Source organism: Plasmodium berghei, assembly GCF_900002375.2.
Source record: "Plasmodium berghei ANKA genome assembly, chromosome: 10".
In the NCBI taxonomy this organism is placed as follows: Eukaryota; Apicomplexa; class Aconoidasida; order Haemosporida; family Plasmodiidae; genus Plasmodium; species Plasmodium berghei.
The window spans coordinates 1,585,190-1,607,992 of NC_036168.2; the positions used below are offsets into that span (position 1 = coordinate 1,585,190).

Consider the following 22,803-nt stretch of genomic DNA (forward strand, 5'->3'; position numbering starts at 1 on the left):
CACGTTATTTTTATATTAAGTTGAGTAAAAAAAAAGTAATAAATAAATTCGTGTTTATTGAAAATTGTTATTAGGAAAAGTGTAATATATGTTTGCTCATGTATACATAATGATTATAAAAAAATATAAAGCATTGGTCATGTAATGGAAATAAAATGTGTTAAATATGAAAAAAAAAAATAATTTTTGTTTACTGTGTTGCAAATTATGCGAAGTACGTGGTAAAATTTTCAGGTGAAAATAATTACTTTTATTATGAATAAAAATTTTAGGAACTTATCGGAATAATATAAAATATTTTCAAATGTAAAAAACATATTTATAATTTATTTTTATTTTTTACGGGTATATACCACGCAAAGGTTCGCGAGTGAATTACCTATCATATATATAGGGTGAATTATTCTTTTTGTTTTAAAATGGCAAAGTTTTGAAAAAAAATATAAAAAAAGGGAATATAAATAGGAGTGAAAGTATAATGTGTGAATGTAAAATTATAAAATGAAAAACATTATTAGGGTGTGTAAAAAAATGGCGAAATACAAATAAGGGGAAATAAATCCACACTATATTCGGGTTTTATTTATTATTTGAATTATAAGTACAAAGGATTATATATGCATATAACTCTGAAAAAAACTAATTATTGTTAAAATCGTATACAAACTTTGAAACATCCAAATTTAAAATATTAACGAATGCATTATCTTCAAAGAAATATTTAACACTTGGGAATGTTCTGCCTCTATCACTATTAACAAATTCTTTTATATAAGTACCTGATTCAGCTAATAAATATAACAAAGAAAAATGTTTGTGAATAAAAACTAATTTAAATTCATATATTTTTCTTTTTCTATTAATTAAACCTCTTCTATGAAGTACTCTTATTGGTGTTTTTTGGATAATATTTAATACACAATCGTTACAGTTTTCATAATTTAATACTTGTTTATTAATTTCGGTTATTTTTTCTTTAGTCATTACACACGAATGATATATGATACATTTGTATGCTTTTTTCCTATCCTTTCCAAATTTCATAACCTTTTTAATTAATTCATAATTTGTACTAAAAGCAATATTACTGAATTTTACATCCACTAAATTGCTAATATTGTAAGAGGATTTATCATTTAACATGTGAGCATTATCATTCATAATTTTTTTATCTTTAGTATTATTAGCTTTGTGGGAAAAAACATTACTATCAAACTGTGCATTATAATTGGGGTCAACCTTTTCTTCATCATTTGCAATGTGATTTATGTTATCGTTTTTGTCAATATTTGTGGTATTATTCTTTTTAATAATTTCCTCAGATAGTAACACTTCAATTTCATCGTTATAATTAGTATTTATATGTAAATTTGCTATATTTTTATCTTGCAAAAATATATCCTTTGATTTTTCTGCTAAGATGTTTCCAATATCAAGGTCGTATAAATATACAGTATTTTTTCTACTCAATAATGCATAACATGTATTAATATGGTTTACTGGTGGAGTTATAATATTTTTTTGATGTGTAACTTGATTCAGCGAATTATTTCCTTTTTTGTTATAATGCTTTAGCAAATGAAATAATTCTTGAACAGTTTTCCGTTGAAATATATTAATAGTGTTGTGTGATTCTATGTTATTAAGTTTAATAAAAAATAAATAAAAATTTAAAAAAGAAAACTTTGTTTCTTTTAAAGTAAAAAGAAAAGGTCGACCTATATTCATCATTCTGACATCTTTATCTTCTCTCCCAGCAGCCATAAATGTAAATGTGGAAGATGGAAATATTTTTGCAAAAATTTCATAAATACATTCCTCTACTGATATTTGAGATACAGATGAATTATTTATTAACCATTTTGTTTGAGAACAATTTTTATTATATTTATTATAATATCCAAAAATACATAAATTATTAATAGAAACATATATATCTATATTGAAATTTAAATTTACATCAGAGCAGTTTGTCTTCATGTCATCATTTTGTATTAAATTATTTATATCTTCAGTATGATAATCTAATAAAGGATAATTTTCATTTAAAATATTAAAAACATTTATTTTTTGATTGATATCATTTACTATTTTTTTTTTTTTTGCATTAAATTTGTTATCAACGTTTTCATCATCGCTACTACCATTGAGGCAGACTGTTTTAGCGTTATTGTCAATGTTGTGATTATTGGAATTATTAACATTATTATTTCTGTGGTCATTGTTAATCTTTTCGTGATGGATATCCTTAATTGTATTATTATAATCGAAGGAATATATGTTAAAAACTAATGTGCAATTTTTATACAGGCTGGTAATAAATTTGATCATATTATCGTTCAAGTCTAATAGTGTAAATACTTTTTTATAGAATGTTAAATAAACATAAATTAAAGTATAAGTAAAGGATATGCATATATTATTTCTGACTGTATTATCTTTTATTTTTGTTTTTATAATAATATGATCTTTTATTTTTTCATAAATTTTTTGAAATGATTCTAAGGTGAAATCTTGTATACTTTTAATATCTTTTCCTATATATAAATATAAGAAAAATAATATTATGTCAACATTATTTAAAAGATTATGAGCAACATTTATAGCATTATTAATATTTTGAATAATTTGTTTTCTTTCTTTTACACCCAATGTAGGTTTATTTTTCATTAAATCATTATGAAAATGACTCTTTTTATTGTATAACATTATTAAATCTATATTGTGTAACCCATTACACAGCTTACACAAATACAAATTTATATAAGCCTTTTGATATGGATTTTCAAACTCATTTTGCATATTTTCATTTTCTGTATTAAGATATTGAAGAAATTGTTCCATATTATTATCTAGATAATAAGAATTTGCTTTGCATGCATTTTTCTCATAGCAATAATTTTCCATATTATCGTTATTTCTGTCTTTTTCATTTTTACCTTCACATTTGTTATCACAAATATAATCGCTCAAAAAGTATCTGTCAAAATATAAAAGGTCGTGATCGCTAGCATTTTTGTTTGATATAAAGCACCGAAAGCATATATTAGCCATTCTGTTTTTTTTATGGATAAACTAATGGGAGAAAAACATAGATGACAAAATTAACTGAATATATATAACACTAATAAAAGCGATGATCGATGGAAAAGCATATATATGCATATTATTTTTTCGCATATATTTGCGCAAATGTTAAATTTTCAAAATTTATTTGATACCGTTTGTGGTATATTACGAAACAAATATATAAATGCCTTTATACGAATTTGAGTTTCATATTTTAATTTTTTTTGCATTTTAGATGTATTTAATATATACCTTAACAAAAAATAATTAGCATTTATATTTTATATGGTTGTGTATGGATTGTTAGAGTGTGGTAGGAAAAAATATATAAACAAAAATGGAATAAAAGGAAAAGAGATAAAATAGGATATAAACTTGTTCGTTTGTGTTTCGACATTGAAAACACACAAATAAATACTAAATCAAATGGAAAAAACATATCAAATATGTAAAAAAAAAAATAATAATATGATTTATTTTTTATATCGTTTTTTTCAACCCAAGTATATATGATCCTCTCCCATTTCATATGCTACATAGATTTTTTTTATATTTTTGTGATGATTCTTTTTCACTATTCTTCTTAAAATTTTCTTATTATTAGTTTTTAATATGTGGTTTATTATTATTCTTTTCAATAATCCTAAATTTATACATATTTAAGAATATATTTTTTTAAAATATGCGTATTTACAAGTATCTCTAATCTTGTATAATTGCAAATAAATATGCACATACAAACCATGGCAATAACGTGCCTAATAGATAACAATTAACCACGAATTCAATATTAAAATTGAATACAAATAGTTTTAAAGTATTTTTAATATATATATAGGATTTAATTTTTTTTAAATAGATTAAATTAAATATAAAGTTTGTTATTTCCTGGGAGATTAAAGGGAAAAATTATACTTTTTAGGAGCGCATATAAGGAATATATACATATACTTACACATACATGCCGATTATTATGTTCCATATATGAAAACAAGTTTTAACACATTAAAAATCATAAATAAATAAAAAACAAAACGAGGTGTATAGTTTGGATTATTTTTACAAATTATATAACACCTGAGATATTTAATTTTTAGTTCCATCTATTACATTTATTATCATGCGAAATAGTAATTTAATAAATCAAGAGTTAGGCATGTTTTCCTATAAAGACCCGGAATTGTGGACCGATGAAAATATATACGATGAAACACAAGCGCCGTGGTTTTATCATATTAATAACCGTAATAAAGAATCAAAAAGAAATATAATATATATATATATAATTGAACATATAAATATGCAACTAAGTCCTATATATGTGAATATGGGAGTATATATTTGCATATATAGTTGTACATTGGCATGCTATATATTTATGCATATTTAAATATTTATGATAACCGATAAAAAACTGAAATAGGAATGAATTTTTCTTACTATAACATGGTTCATATATTTTTATTTGTGTTTTGCATTTTCATATAATAAATATATGATGAATTGAATTGGGCTCAATATTATGCTACAAAATTTTTTTTGTGTATTTGTTTTTGTACTTTATTAATATTTTCCTTTTCCTTTTTATACAATCACTATACAGTCCTCGATCTAAATAAGGAAGACTTGATAAATATAAAAAACATAATTGATAATGATAAGAAAAGGGGAGTGATATATAATAGCATATTGGATGTAATAGATTTTCAAACATATTACGGTATAATGCGTAAAATTAATAGCAACATGAACAATGTATTGTCGGTTTATTTATTTTCATGTAAATACTTCTTAAAAAAATACTCCAAAGAACCAGATACAGATGGAAGGGTTAAATTTGTTTTCATTTTTGGAAATAACACCTCAGATTTAGTAAATATAAAACATGAAAATTAAAGAAAGCATTCACATAGTGGGAATATATATTCATATAAAATTTGCAAATATGGCTTTTATTGCCTTTCTTTTTGTTATTAAAATATACATATGGATAAACACACTATATTTATTGTACATATTTTATAGGACTCTGTCTGCTCTTCAATAATATATAGTTTTTTTTTATACATATGGTATAACTTAAAAGGTAAAATAGACAAAAAAAGTGAAGATAATGCATTGATGTTTTTTGTTCCTGTTATAAATATTAAAAGGAGTAATATGCGTCTTAAAATTTTGGTAGAAACAAAAATTAGGCATAAATATATGCGTGTATGTATGTAATTATTGTTAAATTGTATTAACTGTTTAAATTAATTATTGGTATAATTGAGTTTGAGGATATATGTATGGAATTTTTCATATAATTTATCATTTGTATCGTTATGGATAATGTAATTTTGTTTATTAGGAGAAATGGTGGTTAGAAAAATGTGAAATTAAAAATCCAGAAGAAATTTTAGTTTTTAACGATAATGAGCATTTATTAGATGTACGTAAAGCTTTATAAGGAAAATAAAACGCTGAAATACCATATATATGCATTAACAGTTGCATATATTTTTTTTAATATTATTTATAATTTTGCCTACACTTTTTTATACAGGTTCTAAAATATGATCATAAATACTATATATGTTTAGTAGACTTTAACACTTTCGAGGCTAATAATATTTAGTAACTATTTTCTTTTTGGTTTTCGTGCTTCATCGATTTTATTATAGATGGAGTGTATATATATGCACATCACACAAATTAATTGTGTATTTTTTTATTTTATTAGCAATGGAGGCAATGTTAAATCGATAATTGATCATCATGTGTATAAGGGAAAAGGAGAAAACAATAAAATAACAAAATCAATTTATCCGATTTGTGTTTGCAGTTGTATGGTTATTATAGCTTATTTAGTAAGTAATAAAAAATTAATTAAAAATTACAATAATCAATTATGATTATAAGCGCAAATAAAGCAATAAAATATACGAAAATAGTAAATAGTTAAAAAACATAAATAAATGAACACCTTCAATTTTAGTATAAGCATTCTAGTGATTTTCTCGGAGTGGCATTTGTTAATAAAAGTATATTATGGTTAATGTATGGAGCTATTTTAAAAGGTTAAAACAAATAAAAAAATATATTATAAACAAATGGTATAATAACATTATGACCTAGGCAAATTGTTGAGTTCATGTAAATTCAAAGGGTATTAATATTTATTCCTTAATATCATATGGTTCACGTTCCGATATATATATTTGTATTTTCTATTTTATACCCAGATTCGAATAACTTTATAAAACATGATTTAGGAAAGCGATGGATTCAATCGTAATATGAATGCTATGAAAAAATATACAACCAGCATATTAAAAAACACATATATATGTGCATGATTGTGTTATTATTTTTACAGGGATTTAGACATATTTTTGTCATTAAAAAATAATTTTAAAATATCCAATAAAATGGACATTTATATAACGTATCTCTTTAATACAATTCGATTTTCCATTGATTTAAAAACATTTGTAAGAAAAAATCGTGATTGATTAACATATATTTTTTCTAGAGGCTATTGAAACTGAGCTTAATGAAAAAGACAAAAGAAATATTGAACAACAAGTTTAATCCTTATATATACGTTTATATGCTAACATTTTTCACTTTATAGGGCATCGAAAATGTGTTATTTTCCGACTATAAAGACTATAATTATTTCGTTTGTGGGAAAAAAATAAAGGTAGCAGTGCGATGAAAATAAAAAAATATAGTGAATACTTTTTATAATATATTATTTTAAGCCATTTATCATTTTTATTATTAATTATTAATATATTTTTTTACTACTATGCATTAGATAAGAATGTCATCAATAGATTTTAGCATAGATTTCCTATTTTCTCATGAAAATTCGAGTCAATTAGTCGAAAAAATGGTAAAAAATCAATAGTAAAGAATAACATAATCATAAAAATATATGAATATATCAAAAATGAGGGCATTTTTAATATGATAATAAATTTATATTTTTATTAATTTTTTTTTAGTATAATCTATGCTATGAAAACGATTTTTCGATGTTCATTTTAATAGGATCTTATTTAAATAATTATAGTAATTTAATAATATTTAAATTTATGAAAAATAAACAAAATAAAAATGTTACAAAATTCTGTGATATATATATGCATGTGCTTTTTTCGATTCATTATTAGAATTGCAGAAAGATCTGTCCATCGTCTTTTACAAAAATGATGTAGACAGAAATGGTAAGCTTTTAATGATATAATATTTTTGGATTCTATCATATATTGGTTAATTTATAATATTAAACATAAAACACATTTTTTTTATAAGATTTAATGAATACCTTGCTTGTAAATGAAGAGATAAAACTCTCGAAGAAAGGATATAAAATCATAAGATTTGGGGATAACATTCAAAATTTTGACATATATAAAATTGTAACTAAACTTTTTTACATTATTGCTATTTGAATCATTATTATAATATCGATTAAAGTTATTATTCATTTAATTACACAATTGTTTCTTTTTTATATATAATTTTATAGAATAATCTAAGCTACTCGAGAAAAAGATTAGAGAATTTTTTAACTATATATTTTTCGTAATCCTGATGAATAATGTATCATATAAATAATATGTATAATATACATATATTTATTGGGGGAAATAATTAAATACCACATTAATACACGTGTGTATATAATTATTTTACTTATAATTTATGAAAAAATATGACAAGCCTTTCTCATAAGTGAAATAATAAGCTATTAACATGTATTACAAGGGAAATAGAGACATACATATATATGTATATATAATTAATTTTTGGTATTATTATTTTATTTGTAATTAAAAAGTGTGAACACAGTATATTATTATAAACTTTATGATAATAATTATCAAAAAAAAATATAATAATTTTGTTAATTTTAGTATAAAATTGTCTTCATTTAGTCATATAGGCAATATTATTTATGTGTATGCATGTCTGTTTATTAATTTATAATGATTAGGCAAATAATAGGTATATTTATACAATAATACTAAATAAATTAAAAAAATATCAATTGTATGTAGATTAAAATTAAAATATGAACTCGTTATTACTGAAGAGGGAAAATTATAATAAAACACTTAATATATAAAATAGTATATTATTGTTATAATATATGGAGAAAGAAAGTGTAGACGTAGAAATTTCTAATGATAATATTATAAAAAAGGAAAATGAAGAAAATAGTTCTATATATAGAGAAAACAACATTTTAGAAGCATATAACATTTTTTTAAATGCATATGAATCAAGTGACAACTTAAGTTTTGTGGATAGTGAAGAAGATGAGTCCTCTAAAAACTTAGGTTTTATTATATAATTTTATTTTAAATATTTAGTATTTATATAAAAAAATATTAAATTGTAACTAATATTTTCGAAATTAATATGATTATACTATTAATTAGAGTCATTGTTTTAAAAGCCATTTGAATAATTAATTTATTGACTATTTTTTTTGTGTGTGTATGGGTTTTTTTATTTAGAAAATTCTAAAAAGAAAAACATTTTAAGCTTAACTGTCCATAATATTATAAATATATATCCGAACAATGAAAGAAATCGGGAATTTAAAAAATATAAAGTGATAAACTTTAAAAAAAGTATTTATTATGGTGGTTAATCATATAGCATTTATTCTTGTGCATCACGTATGTCCATGTACATTTGTGTAAATTGTTTTGACTGTTGTAATTAGCGTTTCATTATTATTTTTTATGCTCCACAAATGCACAGCAAAAAACATTAGAGGAAAAACGGAAAAAGGAGTTTGAAGAAGAAAAAAAAATATTAGAAGAGAAAAAAAAAATATACGATGAAAAAAGACAAAAAAAATTAGAGATATATAATATAAAAAAAAAGAAAAAGAAACTTGTTGAAAGAGAAAAATATAATAAAGAAAATATAGATTATAACTATTTAATGGTTTTGAATTATTTTGAATTTTTAATGAAAAATAATAAATTTCAGGATATTTATTTTTCTTTTCATGATTTATATATATCTCCAATGAGATTGTATTTTTTCTCTAACATAAATGTTAATGACATTTATTATTTAGGTATGTTAATGTTAAAATATGAAATATGTATATAATACATATGAATATGTATGAATATTATAAATATAAGAATATATATATTAAAAATGATGTATTAATAAACAACACAATGTTCATTTTGTTAACATATTTCTAAACATTTAAACGTAGATTTATCAAGAAGATGGCTTTCCGATAATTACATTTCAGCTGTATTAGATTTATGCTTACAAAAAAATGTTAAAATATTGAATTTATCTTATAATAAAATAACGTTCAATGGTTTGGATCGTTTTATAACGTTTTTTTCGGTACTGCATATAACATATGATTAGGAACGACTAATGTATCGAACAATATATAAATGAAAATAAAGCAATTTATATACATATTGTACATTATAAATATAGTACTTGTTGTATAATATTGGAAAATGACATATCTTCGAACAAAATATTGGATATTTTATGTAAAGAAATAATTTAAAAATTATGATTTTTTCAGAAAAACAAGTATTTATTTTCTCTTAATATGGAAGGAAATGATTTAACAAATAAAGGACAAAATTGTGAAAATGTCAATAATTTTTTTGATGCTATCAAAAATAACAAAGTGATGAAAATTGTGAACATAGCCAATAGTAATATGAATATGGTAAAACATATATGTACAGAGCATGGTTCGAAATATTAATATATATAATCATTTTTATGTGATATGATTATTGCTGCTATTTTTTAATTATAGAATAATGGAGATGCGTTGTGCACAATGCTGAAAATGAATAAATCTATTATTAAAATGAATTTTGAAAATAACAATTTTAGTAGGAATAAAATATTATTAATTCACAATGGAAACAATATTACCATTAATCTATTATATTGTTCTTCAATTTATTTTGTTTGTTGGTCTTTTTAGCTCATGATCAAAATCGAAAAATAATTGAATATTTGGCACGAAATAAAGAACTACGCATAAAACAAGTTCAAATCGAAAAAGAAGAAAATTATAAAATGGAAAAGGAAGAAAATTATATGCGCACCTATATTATGTCATTGGAATGCTCCATGTAATGATTTATGGAAAATATAATATTTTAATTTGTGTAAACAGTATTACTAATTCTTTCTTAATACATATGCATTGCGCATGCGATCTATGAATATTTTATATAATAAACGAAATATATTAAAACAAATTAGTTAAAATCGACGATGAATTGTGTGACACATTTTTGAATCGATGTTTCACTTTTTGTCTATAGAATTGAAATTGAAAATAAAGAAAGACGAAAAAATTTAAATAAAATGGTAACAAAATAAAAATAAACAAAGAACTTATTATATGTTAATATACATGTTTGCATATAAATGAGGGTGTGGAAAAACAATAATGCATACAATTGCACTATTTTCAGATATACGTAAACATGTGGAGAGAACAAATAAAAAAGAAAGAAAAATACGAAGATGAAATTCACGAATCACTAGAAAAGGTATGGGTGTTCGTTAATTTTTTTAAATGAAGGAAATTTGAATGTTGTGATATTATCACTATAAGTATACATATATAGATATATCTAGTACACAAACCCATGCATATATATTCGAATGATGGTTACAAATATTATTTTTTTTCATTAGGAACATGAAAAAAGAACAAAATTATCACAAAAAAAGAAAAAAAAAAAGAAAAAAATGTGAAAAGGTGCAAAGCAAAATCGATATATCATTTAATTGGATATTATTAAAAATGGTAATATAGAAAACCACCGAGGATAATATTTCCATATAAATTAAATTATTCATACTATTTTCCAATATATATATATATATTTATTTATTTATTTTTCGAGAATTTATTCACTTATGTATTTATTTATTATTTTACTTAATAATAGGCAATTTTTTATTGATAGTATTAATAAAAAATATATCAATTTTACATGTGCATTTAACTATTTCTATAACAATGATAATAATAGTTGCAACGACATTGAGATAACAATAATACCAAAAATATATATTTATTTTTAAAAAAGCCTTTGAACATATTAGTTTACATTTATATATTAATATGAACTCATATGAATGGGAAAGTGTAATAAGGCAATTATTGTTGAATAAAATATATTTATGTTTAAAGTTAAACAACAGGATACTACACTCAAACACACAAATTCACAATATGTGTTCCATATTTTGAATACACAGTTATAAAAAGCGGAATAACTAAAAATAAAAATCTTAATAAACACAAATACACTTTATTATGTATAATATGCTTGTCCGAATTGTGTTTTTAGTAATATAGGTGCATATACATATTTTATTTATCACATAAAAAATATATTAGTATTAAAAAGCGAAACATCGTAGCATGGAAAATGTTCTCTTATTTTATAATATTTAATTTTTGTGTGTTAATAAAATTATAACAAATCTTTAAAAGGTTAATAATATATATAATGTGAGTTTGTAGTTTTATCTATCAAATTAAATTTAAGCATATTTAAATGATTTATTAAAAAAAATTAGCAATAATCATTATGATATAATTCAAAATGTTTGAAAGTGCAAATTTTACGATATTTAAGTCATTTTGCCCCAATGCTGCTGATAATACATTAAATAAATGTTTAATTAATGTTCCATTCAAGCTCATTTAATCCTTAGCTAATAGGTAGTAAATATATATATAATATATTTGTTTTTTAGTTGGAGGAGAAACAAGCACATTCAATTTTTAGTATATATGCTATAATTTGTTTTTTATAAGTTGTTTATTATATATTTAATCATAGTCTGGAATAAGATTCTTTGAAAGTAAATATTTCTTTTGTTCATCATACAGTTTAAATCGATCTTGTGCATATAGGAAAAAATCAAATTCATTATAGCATTTTACTTGATAACCTCGAATAATCGACCAGAACCCCCATAATAAGTTAGCACCTAATGCGTGGATTTCAATTGCATCTAAAATCGAGTCGACGATTTTTTGATCATACGGTATTTGTGACTTTCCTAAATAAATTGATAAATATTCATTAATAAACAATTTTCTATTTTCATGTGATATATAGTGATTTTTATTTATTTCATAAAAAGGATAAGTGTCTGTAGAATAATCAATAGATGTTTCGATAAAAAATATTGCTATATCTGTAGCTATGAAATTATATCCAGCATATTCAAAATCAATTAGTCGTAAACAATTGTTTGTATTTATAATATTATTTTCTTGTAAATCATTATGACAAAAAGTTATATGATTCCTAATATTATCTTCTTTTGTATATTTATTCATAAATTTAATAAATTTATCAGATTCTTGATAATATTTATTTATATCACCTTTAAATTTATCTAAATTTTTTAATTTAGAAATTTGTATTTTCCATTCTTTTATTCTTTTGTAAATACATGGTGTTTTATCCCAATGGCTTGGTAAAGTTTTTTTAATAGCTAATGTATGAAATTTACCTAACATATTAGCTATGGCAATTAATATTTTTGAATTTTGTAAATCCTCATTTTTTAAAGGATTTCCATATAACCATTCTTCTATACGACCACCAGAAAATGTGTTTAATAGTTTTGGAGATATTTTATATTTACTCATCGTTTCATATACTTCAATCTCTAAGTCTGTATTATATAATTCACCAACATATTTTCCATATATTCTAAATAAAATATGTTTTCTTATTGATGGATTTTGACTAACCGAACATTCTTTTAATCCTACTTCAAATAATTGATTTGTTAATCCACTTAATATTTGTTTAACATATATATCCCTTTCAGTAAATTTATTCCATTCTGTGACTTTTTCTAAACATATTTTTTTAATATATAATGGATCTGTTAAGTCAGAAAATTCTTGAGCACATAACGGAATATCATTTTTCATATTAATTTCTTGGGATCGAAATGGCGTAGCTAATATTTCAGTTTCTTGATTTAATTGAATAGAATTAAACGCTTCCAAATCGTCATAACTTAAACCTTTTTCAATTTTCAATAATTTTATATCTTCATTGTTATTATTGTTACAATTTAATAAGTCGATTTTTCCATTTTCAATATTATTTGATCTGTTATTATTATCTTCCATTTTTTATAACTTGAGATTTTTTTATTTTGATATGTATTTTTTTGTGTGTTGTATTATTATAGGCATGTAATTTACAATATTTAAATATAAAAATGCAAACAAATTGCAATATAGAAAGCAAAAGTAATACAAAATAGGGATATTATTCACATTCACGATTAAAGATAGGACAATATAAAATCATATACATATAAATAAACAAATATATATATGGGTATGCACCTATATATCTTATGATTTATATTATTGTTGTATCAAACAGTCTTAATTTATTCTTAAAGAAGCACACAACACAAAAGAAATAACGAAAGTCAATTAAATGACGAATATGTTATGTGTCGAAATTTTAATGTGGTAAAATTTGCAAAACAAAACAAAAATATATTAGTCAAATAATATTTTTTGATTTAAGGAAAGAAAAATTATTTTTATGGTGTTATATATATTGATGCATGCCAATGCTACAATATATTAATTGCACCCAATTTATTATATTTTTTCTATAATTTTTTAAGAAGAATTATAATTGTACAAGATCTAAATATTTTATTAAATATATAATGGAACTTTATTAAAAAATTAAATATGGAAGCATCACCGTTCTCTGTGATATATAAACAAATGCTTTTGTAAAATTATTTAATATTAAATTTATACTTTTTTGTATTCCTTAATATAATATATATATTTAATATTATATATTATGCGATTCCTTTCTCTTATTACTGATTATATGATAATTTATTATTATCATTTATTAATTAATAATAAAGAGAATTTCTCGTACTATAACAATATTTTTGTATTTTCCACTTAACTTTATCCTATTTTAAATAGAAGTATAGAAATACAATTTAGCGGGATCTGTAAAGGGGTACTACTTGTATTTACAAAATTACATGAAAAAACTGATGAAATAAAACAATATACAATGAAACAATATATAATGAAACAATATATAATAAAACAAGTCATAAGTGATATTATGAATGTATATTTGTCTTCAATATCCATAAAATATATTAACAATTATAATAATTGCGATTTCCAAAACAAAATACACACAGCATGTATGTTTAATAAATATACACATATTTTTCCGTGGCTTTATTTAAACCTTGGCAAATTTTTAAGTACAAATTATAATAAAATATTTTATATTTATATTTCAATTATATTAAACGTTTTTTTTTTATTTATGGATAATGATTTCACTGATATATTAAATTTAAATTTATTTTATAAAAAATAAAGATGTAATTACATACAATGACTATATATGGATATTATTTTAAAGTTAATAATAACACCAACTAAAAACTATAAAAATATATATTACACATATCTGTAATTAAAATATAATTCCTATAATTTCAGCTAAAAACAGTATTTGTATATAGTAAAATGCAAATTATTGTATTAAAACAAAAAATAGTTTTAAATGAAATATAATAAAATTGTAGCTAAAGTGAAAATTTTAATAAACTATATAATTAAACGAAGAAAATTTATAAAAGATATTAACGATTAAATTAAATTCGACCAAAATTTAAAAATATTATTAACATATATATAATATCAGCTTTAATTTTTAATGTTTGTATTTTTAATTAATTATTGTTTTTAATATATAATATAATTTTTTTTTGGAAAAAATAATATAAAATATTTTACACATGTATTAAAGTTAAAACAAATTTATATAGAATTGGGGTTATATTTCATTTAATTTCTTATAATATTTATTGATTTATTTAATTTTATTTAATATATATGATAAATTATTAAACGAAATATATATGTATCAAATTTCACATTTTTAGCCTCTAATGAAGTCTAATCTTGTAAGGCATCAATCGGAGCAAACACTAATATAAAAGCGGGTCGCATAAATAAAATAATTTCGCAAATTATATCACATTTGTAGTGTTAATAAAATTGAATCCCTGTATCTTATAATAAAAAGCTAAAGAAATTATACACAAAACAAACTATCATAAATCAAATAAAAAGCATTTTGGAATGATAATTTAAAATAAGTATAATGTATGAAAACAATTTGATTTTATTAATATATATATCCCAATATTAAGATGTAAAGCTACTATGTGGGCTATATGTTTGCTTTTTATAAACGTCTTTTATTTGGTTGATAAAATGTGACATATTTTGGGTTCTAAGATCTGTCACGTAAATTTTTTGGAAAGAATTCATTATCATGAATCTATGAAAAATATAAAGAATGGATAAATATGTAAAATATTCGATTTTTATTGTGAATAAATAGAAATATTATAAATATGCGCATTTATATAGAGCATATACATTTTTGATATTGATGAAATAAAATTGATAGGTTATTAAAAATTTTATATTGGTTACAAATTCACCATGTGTAATATTAATATGGTCTCTTCCTTTTTTAATGAAAAATCCGGACAAGTTAATGAACATTTGAGCTACCTCCTTGTTTCTAATATTCTCTTCAAATTTATTGTCAGTCTAGAATGAGCTTGCATTTTCTAAGATATTATTTGTATATGTTTGTTGATCAGTATTGTTGTGTCCATTTATATTTTCTGATGCTAAAAATATTATAGCTACGTCTTGTGAAAATCAGCAATATAAAGATAACAAAATAGTACCATATAGCATTGGAAACAATTGGTCACAAATTATGTATAAAGGGTGATAATAATGTATTAAATTTATTAATTATTTTTTATATACTAAAATAAGGTTTCAATCAAAATATTTGGAACCACTGGGATCCCATAATATTCTTATTATACTAATGATAATAAAAAAATAGGTGTATATACTAGTTATTTTTTTATTCTAACTTAATTTTATATCTTAAAAAATATTATTTGGTGGTTCTACCATATTGTAATGACAAATTTTAAGTTTTCCAACGTTTTATCTTCAAGTTTCTTAAAATATAAAGTTTGGATGGTTATCCTTCTTATGATATAAATTGTAACTATTTTTACTTATATATGGTATTGTAAATATGTTGCATATTCGCTCATAAGTTCTGTTGGATTTTTAGTTTCTTCAATTTCAGTGGACCTGGTGAATCCCCTTTTTCATGATTTTCATTCGTACTATGACAAAAGTGGGTTATTTTCAATTTTATTTAGACTTTTAATTTGTAAAAAAAAAAAATGCATTTATAGGCATTATTTTGACAATATATTCGATATTTGAGTGTCTTTTTGTATACTATGTATTTAATATTCCAATAATGGCGCGTGTGTATGTATAGTTATATTATATGTAGATATATTATATAAGCGTATTGTCTTACGTATCATTATTTGATATAGGATTGATTGGCTGGAGCAGCATTGTCTAGAATAAGATTATCTTGAACATCTTTTATTTGTAATAGTGTACTCTAGATGTTCTTTGTCATGAATAAAATTACTTAAAGCAACTTTGTATGGAGTAACATTATTTGGATCAGTTTTGTCCAGAGTAATTCTGGCTATAATCGATTTGACTAGAGTATCTGGAAGTGGTTCCGTTATAAGATCATTATTTTTCATACATATGAACATCTTTAAAACATTTTCTAAAGAAACATCGGATGAATCAAGCTCAGTTGCAAGGGCTTTATTATTCACATATACGAAGATTCTTAAAAGAAATAAAACAATTTGAATATAAAATTTATTAATTTTTGAACTTTACGAATAAAATATTAAACTATCTATTAGTATTTTTTTTAATTAAAAATTAACAACTCGAAAAATAGCACAAGCATAATTAAAATTGAAGCACATCATTTTCTCCAATAAAGTATAAAAAACCATTATTTAAACACCAAAATGTATGTTTTATCAGATTTATAAGTTTAATATATTTTTTATTTAAGTAATTCAATCACAAGACAGCGCTAAAACAGAAGCTTTCATAAATAATGAATATCAAATGTTATTATTCATAATCTCATTAATATTATAATATCTAAAAATCAATAATTTTAATTATATCACATAAATGATATTTTTAATATATAGCATTATGAACACACAAATTTTATATTTTTATAATTGATTAAACTCAATTTAAAATTTATAAAGCATTTCATTATGTATGGAATTACACATATAGTTATATTTATATATAATAGAAAAAAAACTATGTTGTTTTTACCTAATAGAGAACCAATCATTTAAAATAAAAATATAAAAGAAAATAATATAAAAATAAATATTTGTTTTAATATAATTATATATACTTACATTAATAATTATATTAAAATAATTGTTTTGCTATTTTTTTTCATGTTTTACAAAATTTCTTTGATAATGGATAGTTTTTTATATAAAACATGTCTATTATATTTTTAAATATTAAAATAATTTAATCTGAGAAATGCAGTTAATTATATATATTACGAATAGTACTATAACAACAATATTTTTTACCTCATTACAATAATAATATGATAAAATTTATATTATGAGAACACACATTCTTTGATTTTTTTGTCACATTTAACACACATTTTACTAAATAACATTTTATAGCTAAATTGTTAATTTTATAAAAATTATTTATTGGTAGTATATTGACGCCAATGCTTTTTTTATAATTAATACAAATTATAAATTGCCTTTTAATAGTAAAACAGTATATATAAAATAAAAAAAAAAATACAAATAAATAATTATAAAAATAAAATAATGAAACATAATGTTGTAAAATCAAGAAATATATATATGCATACATAAAATTAATTTAGTTTTTAATTATAATATTCTTGATGCCGAGTTGTTCATGCTTTATGGGTCAAAGTTATGTCCTATGGGCTATTGTTTCGTTCACTGAATCTTCGTTTTGAGTTAGGGTTCAGGGTACATTGTAATTTATTTTTTTATAATTTAATAATATTTTTTGTCTATAAATGGTGATTAAATATATGTACCATCCCCATATGTTTAATCTTGAAATGAAGCCCAAATATGCAACAAAAAAGGGGACATAGGCATTAATATGAAATAGGTAGCATAACACATTTTATAAGTTATAATATTTATGCCTAATTCGTTCATATATATTAAATATGGAAATATTATAACTTCGAATTATGTATTTTATTACTATTTGTTGGCTAACTATACATAAGAACCCTTATTATCTATTATATAAAACGCGTTAATATGTGGTTATATTGAATTATGTATAAACAATATGTTTCTTCATTTGATGAAACGTTTTATTTAGTAAAGCTTATAATTTGTATCATATTTATTTTAATTTAAATCATGTTACCCAACTGAACTGTAATAATATATATTCATAAAAGATAGATGCATGGGATATCGATCGAGAACCGATAATGTAACATTGTCTATAAAATATTATTATACTTATAACGTTTTTAGTAATACATAAAAAATTGAACTATATATACAATATTTTTTTAAATTTTAATTGTAGATACTATTCCCTTTTTGTATTCCCTTTACATTTGTATTAAAATTAATTAGCAATATAGAAGCTGTTTTATACGCTTTAATTTATTTATCATAAGGTATAATAGTAGATTAATCACTATTAATTTTTAAGTTTTATAGTTTTGTGGTATAAATAAATTATATTTAAAATAAAAAAATAAAATATAAGCATATTAATAAATTTCCATACTATATTTTGTTTTAGCATTTATAAATAATATGATAGGTATAATGCGTTATTATTATATGACTATACATATAATCTAATAAAATACTCTATTAATAACTAATATTGAAATATTGTTTTATTTTGAAATCTTCATATAATTAAATATTAATTTTATAGAAAAGACATATAATAATACTTGATAAATGTATAAATGTTATATGTTTTGTTAAAGATTCAATTAACGTTAAATTCCATTTTATTATCCCATATTATAATTGTTTATTGAATCATCTTTAATCACAAACAACATTACTTTATCATAGAATTAACAAAATATAGAATTTTTAATAAATTATTTGAATGCATATGCATTGATAGCTATAACAATAAAATATATGAAATAGAAATGAACAATGCATAGCATTTAACGAACATTTATATAAATTGATATATTAAAAGAGCAAATATATCTTATCTCTCTCCTCTCAAAGTACAATATAGCAACCTAATACACATAGTTTTCTATTATACTTTAAAATTTGCATCAATACTGATTTATATGTTATATATTTAATATATAGTAAGTATTATTTTTAAAACAATATGCATTCAAAGACTTATTTAAGCTTATAAATAGATTAATAAATACAGTTTCATTGCTAATTGCCGTTTTAAACTGTGGAAAAGATGTGCAAAATATATTATAAAATCATCCAATATGGTATATTTATAAATTGGAATATATAGGAATAAAAATAATGTTATTGAAAATGTTAAAATATAATTGGAGTGCATATATATTAAATAAAAATCATATTAAAATTATGTATATGCAATTAAAAAAGGGAACAATGCAACTTATTTAATAAATTTTATAATTTTAGAAAAGTTTATATTATATATTATAAGAAACAAGTATATAAATATTTAAAATATATTAGAAAAAATATATTTATATACTTTAAGGATTATAGTAATAATATAATTTTAGAAAAAACTATATTATAAGAAACAAGAATATAAAAATTTAATATATTTAAAAAAAACGATTATTTATATATTTTTAAGGATTATAGTAATAATAGAACTTTTTATTTTTTAGATATATACAGTATTTAAGCTTTAGAAGGACAATCATTAAAGTATAAGATATAAATATATTCCTTTTCTATGTTCAAACATAAATGCAAGGAAATGTACATTAAATTCTTTATAAACGTATATTTATTTTTATAATAAAGTTATACCATATGTTAGTAAGAATAGAATGTTTTGTATAAAATTCATTATATATATATTTAATTAAAATGTATTAAGCAACCCTCTATTTAAGGTAATTTAGCTAATTATAATAAACAGAAATAAAACACTTCTTTACTAGTAATATTATTTTATTATGTATAATAATTTAATTATCGAAAAACATATAATATATTTAAGTACAGACAGTTGTTATGTATAGGGTTATAGTATTTGCGTCTCATATTGGGAGCAATGTATATAAAACAGCATGATTCTACTCAATTTACAAATCAAAAATAGAATCCTATTATAATGAATGCCGAAATAGTAAATTCGTTTTTTAATAATAATAATTTCCTTTACATTTTTTGATATTTTATTATATATATCATTAAACTTTATTTTAATAAAATTTTCAATAATGCATATTTATAATAATTTTTTTTAAATGTTTATTTAGTGTAGGAACTTCCTTTTAGTAAGGACGAAATTTCCCGATCAATTGAACAGCAACGGAAAGTATTATTTTAATGATGATCAGCATTTCAAAGAGTATTGTTCTGGTAATAATTGTAGTAATGATCTCGAAAAAGTTAATGCTGGATGTTTATTTTTGTTTGATACATTTTTTAAGGATTCTTCTGTGTTTAAGTCGGTTGTAAATAGTAACATCAATATTGTTGAATACATTATGATATGGTTAAGTTATATGTTAAACCTAAAGAAAAATGAAGGAAGCGACAGTCTAACTTATTTTTATAATACAAATATAAATAATGATAAGTATCAAAAGCCTATAACTAATGTTACGGAGTATAAAAATTATAAGGATCTTATAGATAAAAAAAAATATTTTTTGGATATGGATAGTAATATTATATCTAATTTTTATGAAGCATTTAAATTATTATGTGAAATGTATACTGAATTTGATGAAAACAAGAAAGATTGCACAGGATGTTCGGAAAAATCTAGTCAATTTGCTAAGAAATATGAAGAACTTAACAAAGGTTCTAATATTAATGAAGACAGTCCCTATTATCCACTATTGTCTACTTTATCAAATGATTATAATAATTTTAAAAATAAATGTAACGATACTTCATCCTTTCCAGAGATAGAAACAAGAAAATTTTATGGGCAATTTTATGAAGCTGTATCATCAAGTTCATCGATAGCAAACAAATTAATTCCAATTTTATCGATATTTGGTGCAATAGCAATTTTTTTAGGAATTTCTTATAAGGTAAATAACAAGGAATTTAAAAATTATTTTCATTATATATATACAAACTCTAGCAAAAAATCATACGTTTACCGTTTTTGTATTAGTATTCGTTATTTGGATTTCGGAAACGAGATCAAAAACAAAAATTAAGAGAAAAGCTAAAAAAATAAAGAAGGATACTGATAATTAATATATGATTCGAAGAGAGTGGCTATTTCAGGAATAGTAATAATGATTGATATAATTTAAGAAATTGTCTATTGAGAAGTATTCTTTGCATAATTTTTATATAGTTTTTATGTTGTGGGCCAGGGATGATGCTATGTTTGTGGAACCCATATTCGTGTTAGGGTTAAGTATTATATTGTATTTAATTTTGTATAATTTTGTATTTTATTGTTAATTTTGAGTTAATGGTTTATGGGTCAATTGATCGAATATTGTAATCGATATAGAAAAATGATCCCAAAGTATCGATTTGGTCCTAGAAGAGAACGTTGATTTAAATAATTACAATGTATGATATGAGAAACTGGGGGAGAATGAAGGGAAGTAAGGAAAAACATGAAAAAGGTTATAAATTGAAGAAATGGTAAATTCGTAAATTGAGTTTATGAGGAAATGAAATTATTAAATACACAGAATGTTATGGAGGCCGATCCTGTACCATTTATTAATTTATTTTTTGTTGTTTATAAAAAAAAAAATTCTTTAGAATAATAAATTTAATTAACTTATATTTGAAGTTGGATTTAAAGAATAATAAATAGCAAATTTTTCTATTAATATAAAGAAATATTGTATATATATGATACATGCCAAGAACTTGTTTCTTATTTTATAATAAAACATAAAATAAATTCTCTATTATACTGAATTATAATACTTTGTCTTTAATTATTATTTATAAAAGTCAAAATATTGTATTGTTTGAATACAAAAAGTGTCTTATCATCTGTTAAATGAATCTAATGAAAATAAAGTTAATGGAATTAAGTATATTTCATTTTTCGATTTGGAATAAAAATAAACTGGTTCTGTGTATTATTTTTTGCGATTTAATATTATAATTGATTGTTTTTTGAGCTACATTTAAAAATATGAATATTTTATATTATTTTAATAGAAATAATATATTTGTTGTATACTATGAAATATATTTTTAAGTAAAATTATTACATACCAATCTATGAAAAAAAAATATTTTTACACAAAAGTGGCAAATAAAATGGAGAATAATATTAAGTAATATTTAAAATTGGGGGGTATAACAAATAAGAAACCATTTAAATGTAAATAGAAACGGTGTTTTGTTAATTTTTCATTATACTTGTATTTATTCATATAAAAAAATATATGTATCTAATATTTTATTATTTTAATTGATATTTATTAATTTTTTCGTATTAAAAAATAATAGAAAAATATAAGTTTACAA

The 22,803-nt window shown here is 21.4% G+C and overlaps 5 protein-coding genes and 1 pseudogene across 5 annotated transcripts, besides 1 other annotated feature; 3 read left to right on the plus strand and 3 right to left on the minus strand.

Annotated features, from left to right (window-relative positions):
• Positions 1 to 639: 639 nt before the first annotated feature.
• Positions 640 to 3,054, minus strand: PBANKA_1039800 (pseudouridine synthase, putative; the record flags this gene model as incomplete). The annotated part of the gene is made up of 1 exon (XM_034565506.1): positions 640 to 3,054. One exon carries the CDS (start codon positions 3,052 to 3,054, stop codon positions 640 to 642), a length of 2,415 nt encoding a protein of 804 aa, XP_034422197.1.
• A 1,135-nt stretch (positions 3,055 to 4,189) lies between these two features.
• On the plus strand, positions 4,190 to 7,648 carry PBANKA_1039900 (conserved Plasmodium protein, unknown function; the record flags this gene model as incomplete). The annotated part of the gene is made up of 15 exons (XM_034565509.1): positions 4,190 to 4,313; positions 4,673 to 4,941; positions 5,095 to 5,247; positions 5,420 to 5,500; positions 5,615 to 5,685; positions 5,792 to 5,918; positions 6,047 to 6,128; positions 6,294 to 6,342; positions 6,428 to 6,542; positions 6,686 to 6,754; positions 6,872 to 6,949; positions 7,062 to 7,128; positions 7,230 to 7,283; positions 7,372 to 7,478; positions 7,589 to 7,648. The coding sequence occupies 15 exons, from the start codon at positions 4,190 to 4,192 to the stop codon at positions 7,646 to 7,648; spliced, it is 1,506 nt and encodes a 501-aa protein (XP_034422198.1).
• A 564-nt stretch (positions 7,649 to 8,212) lies between these two features.
• Positions 8,213 to 10,842, plus strand: PBANKA_1040000 (conserved protein, unknown function; the record flags this gene model as incomplete). The annotated part of the gene is made up of 10 exons (XM_034565510.1): positions 8,213 to 8,402; positions 8,583 to 8,680; positions 8,833 to 9,157; positions 9,308 to 9,447; positions 9,641 to 9,790; positions 9,884 to 9,962; positions 10,058 to 10,208; positions 10,404 to 10,449; positions 10,557 to 10,634; positions 10,783 to 10,842. 10 exons carry the CDS (start codon positions 8,213 to 8,215, stop codon positions 10,840 to 10,842), a joined length of 1,317 nt encoding a protein of 438 aa, XP_034422199.1.
• Positions 10,843 to 11,932: 1,090 nt separating this feature from the next.
• PBANKA_1040100 (choline kinase) lies at positions 11,933 to 13,258 on the minus strand (the record flags this gene model as incomplete). The annotated part of the gene is made up of 1 exon (XM_034565511.1): positions 11,933 to 13,258. The coding sequence occupies one exon, from the start codon at positions 13,256 to 13,258 to the stop codon at positions 11,933 to 11,935; it is 1,326 nt and encodes a 441-aa protein (XP_034422200.1).
• A 2,176-nt stretch (positions 13,259 to 15,434) lies between these two features.
• Positions 15,435 to 17,178, minus strand: PBANKA_1040151 (annotated as a pseudogene).
• Positions 15,435 to 17,178: a sequence feature (fam-a protein, pseudogene).
• A 3,271-nt stretch (positions 17,179 to 20,449) lies between these two features.
• On the plus strand, positions 20,450 to 21,535 carry PBANKA_1040200 (BIR protein; the record flags this gene model as incomplete). Its single annotated transcript, XM_034565512.1, has 3 exons — positions 20,450 to 20,464; positions 20,598 to 21,383; positions 21,470 to 21,535. The coding sequence occupies 3 exons, from the start codon at positions 20,450 to 20,452 to the stop codon at positions 21,533 to 21,535; spliced, it is 867 nt and encodes a 288-aa protein (XP_034422201.1).
• Between the last annotated feature and the right edge of the window lie 1,268 nt (positions 21,536 to 22,803).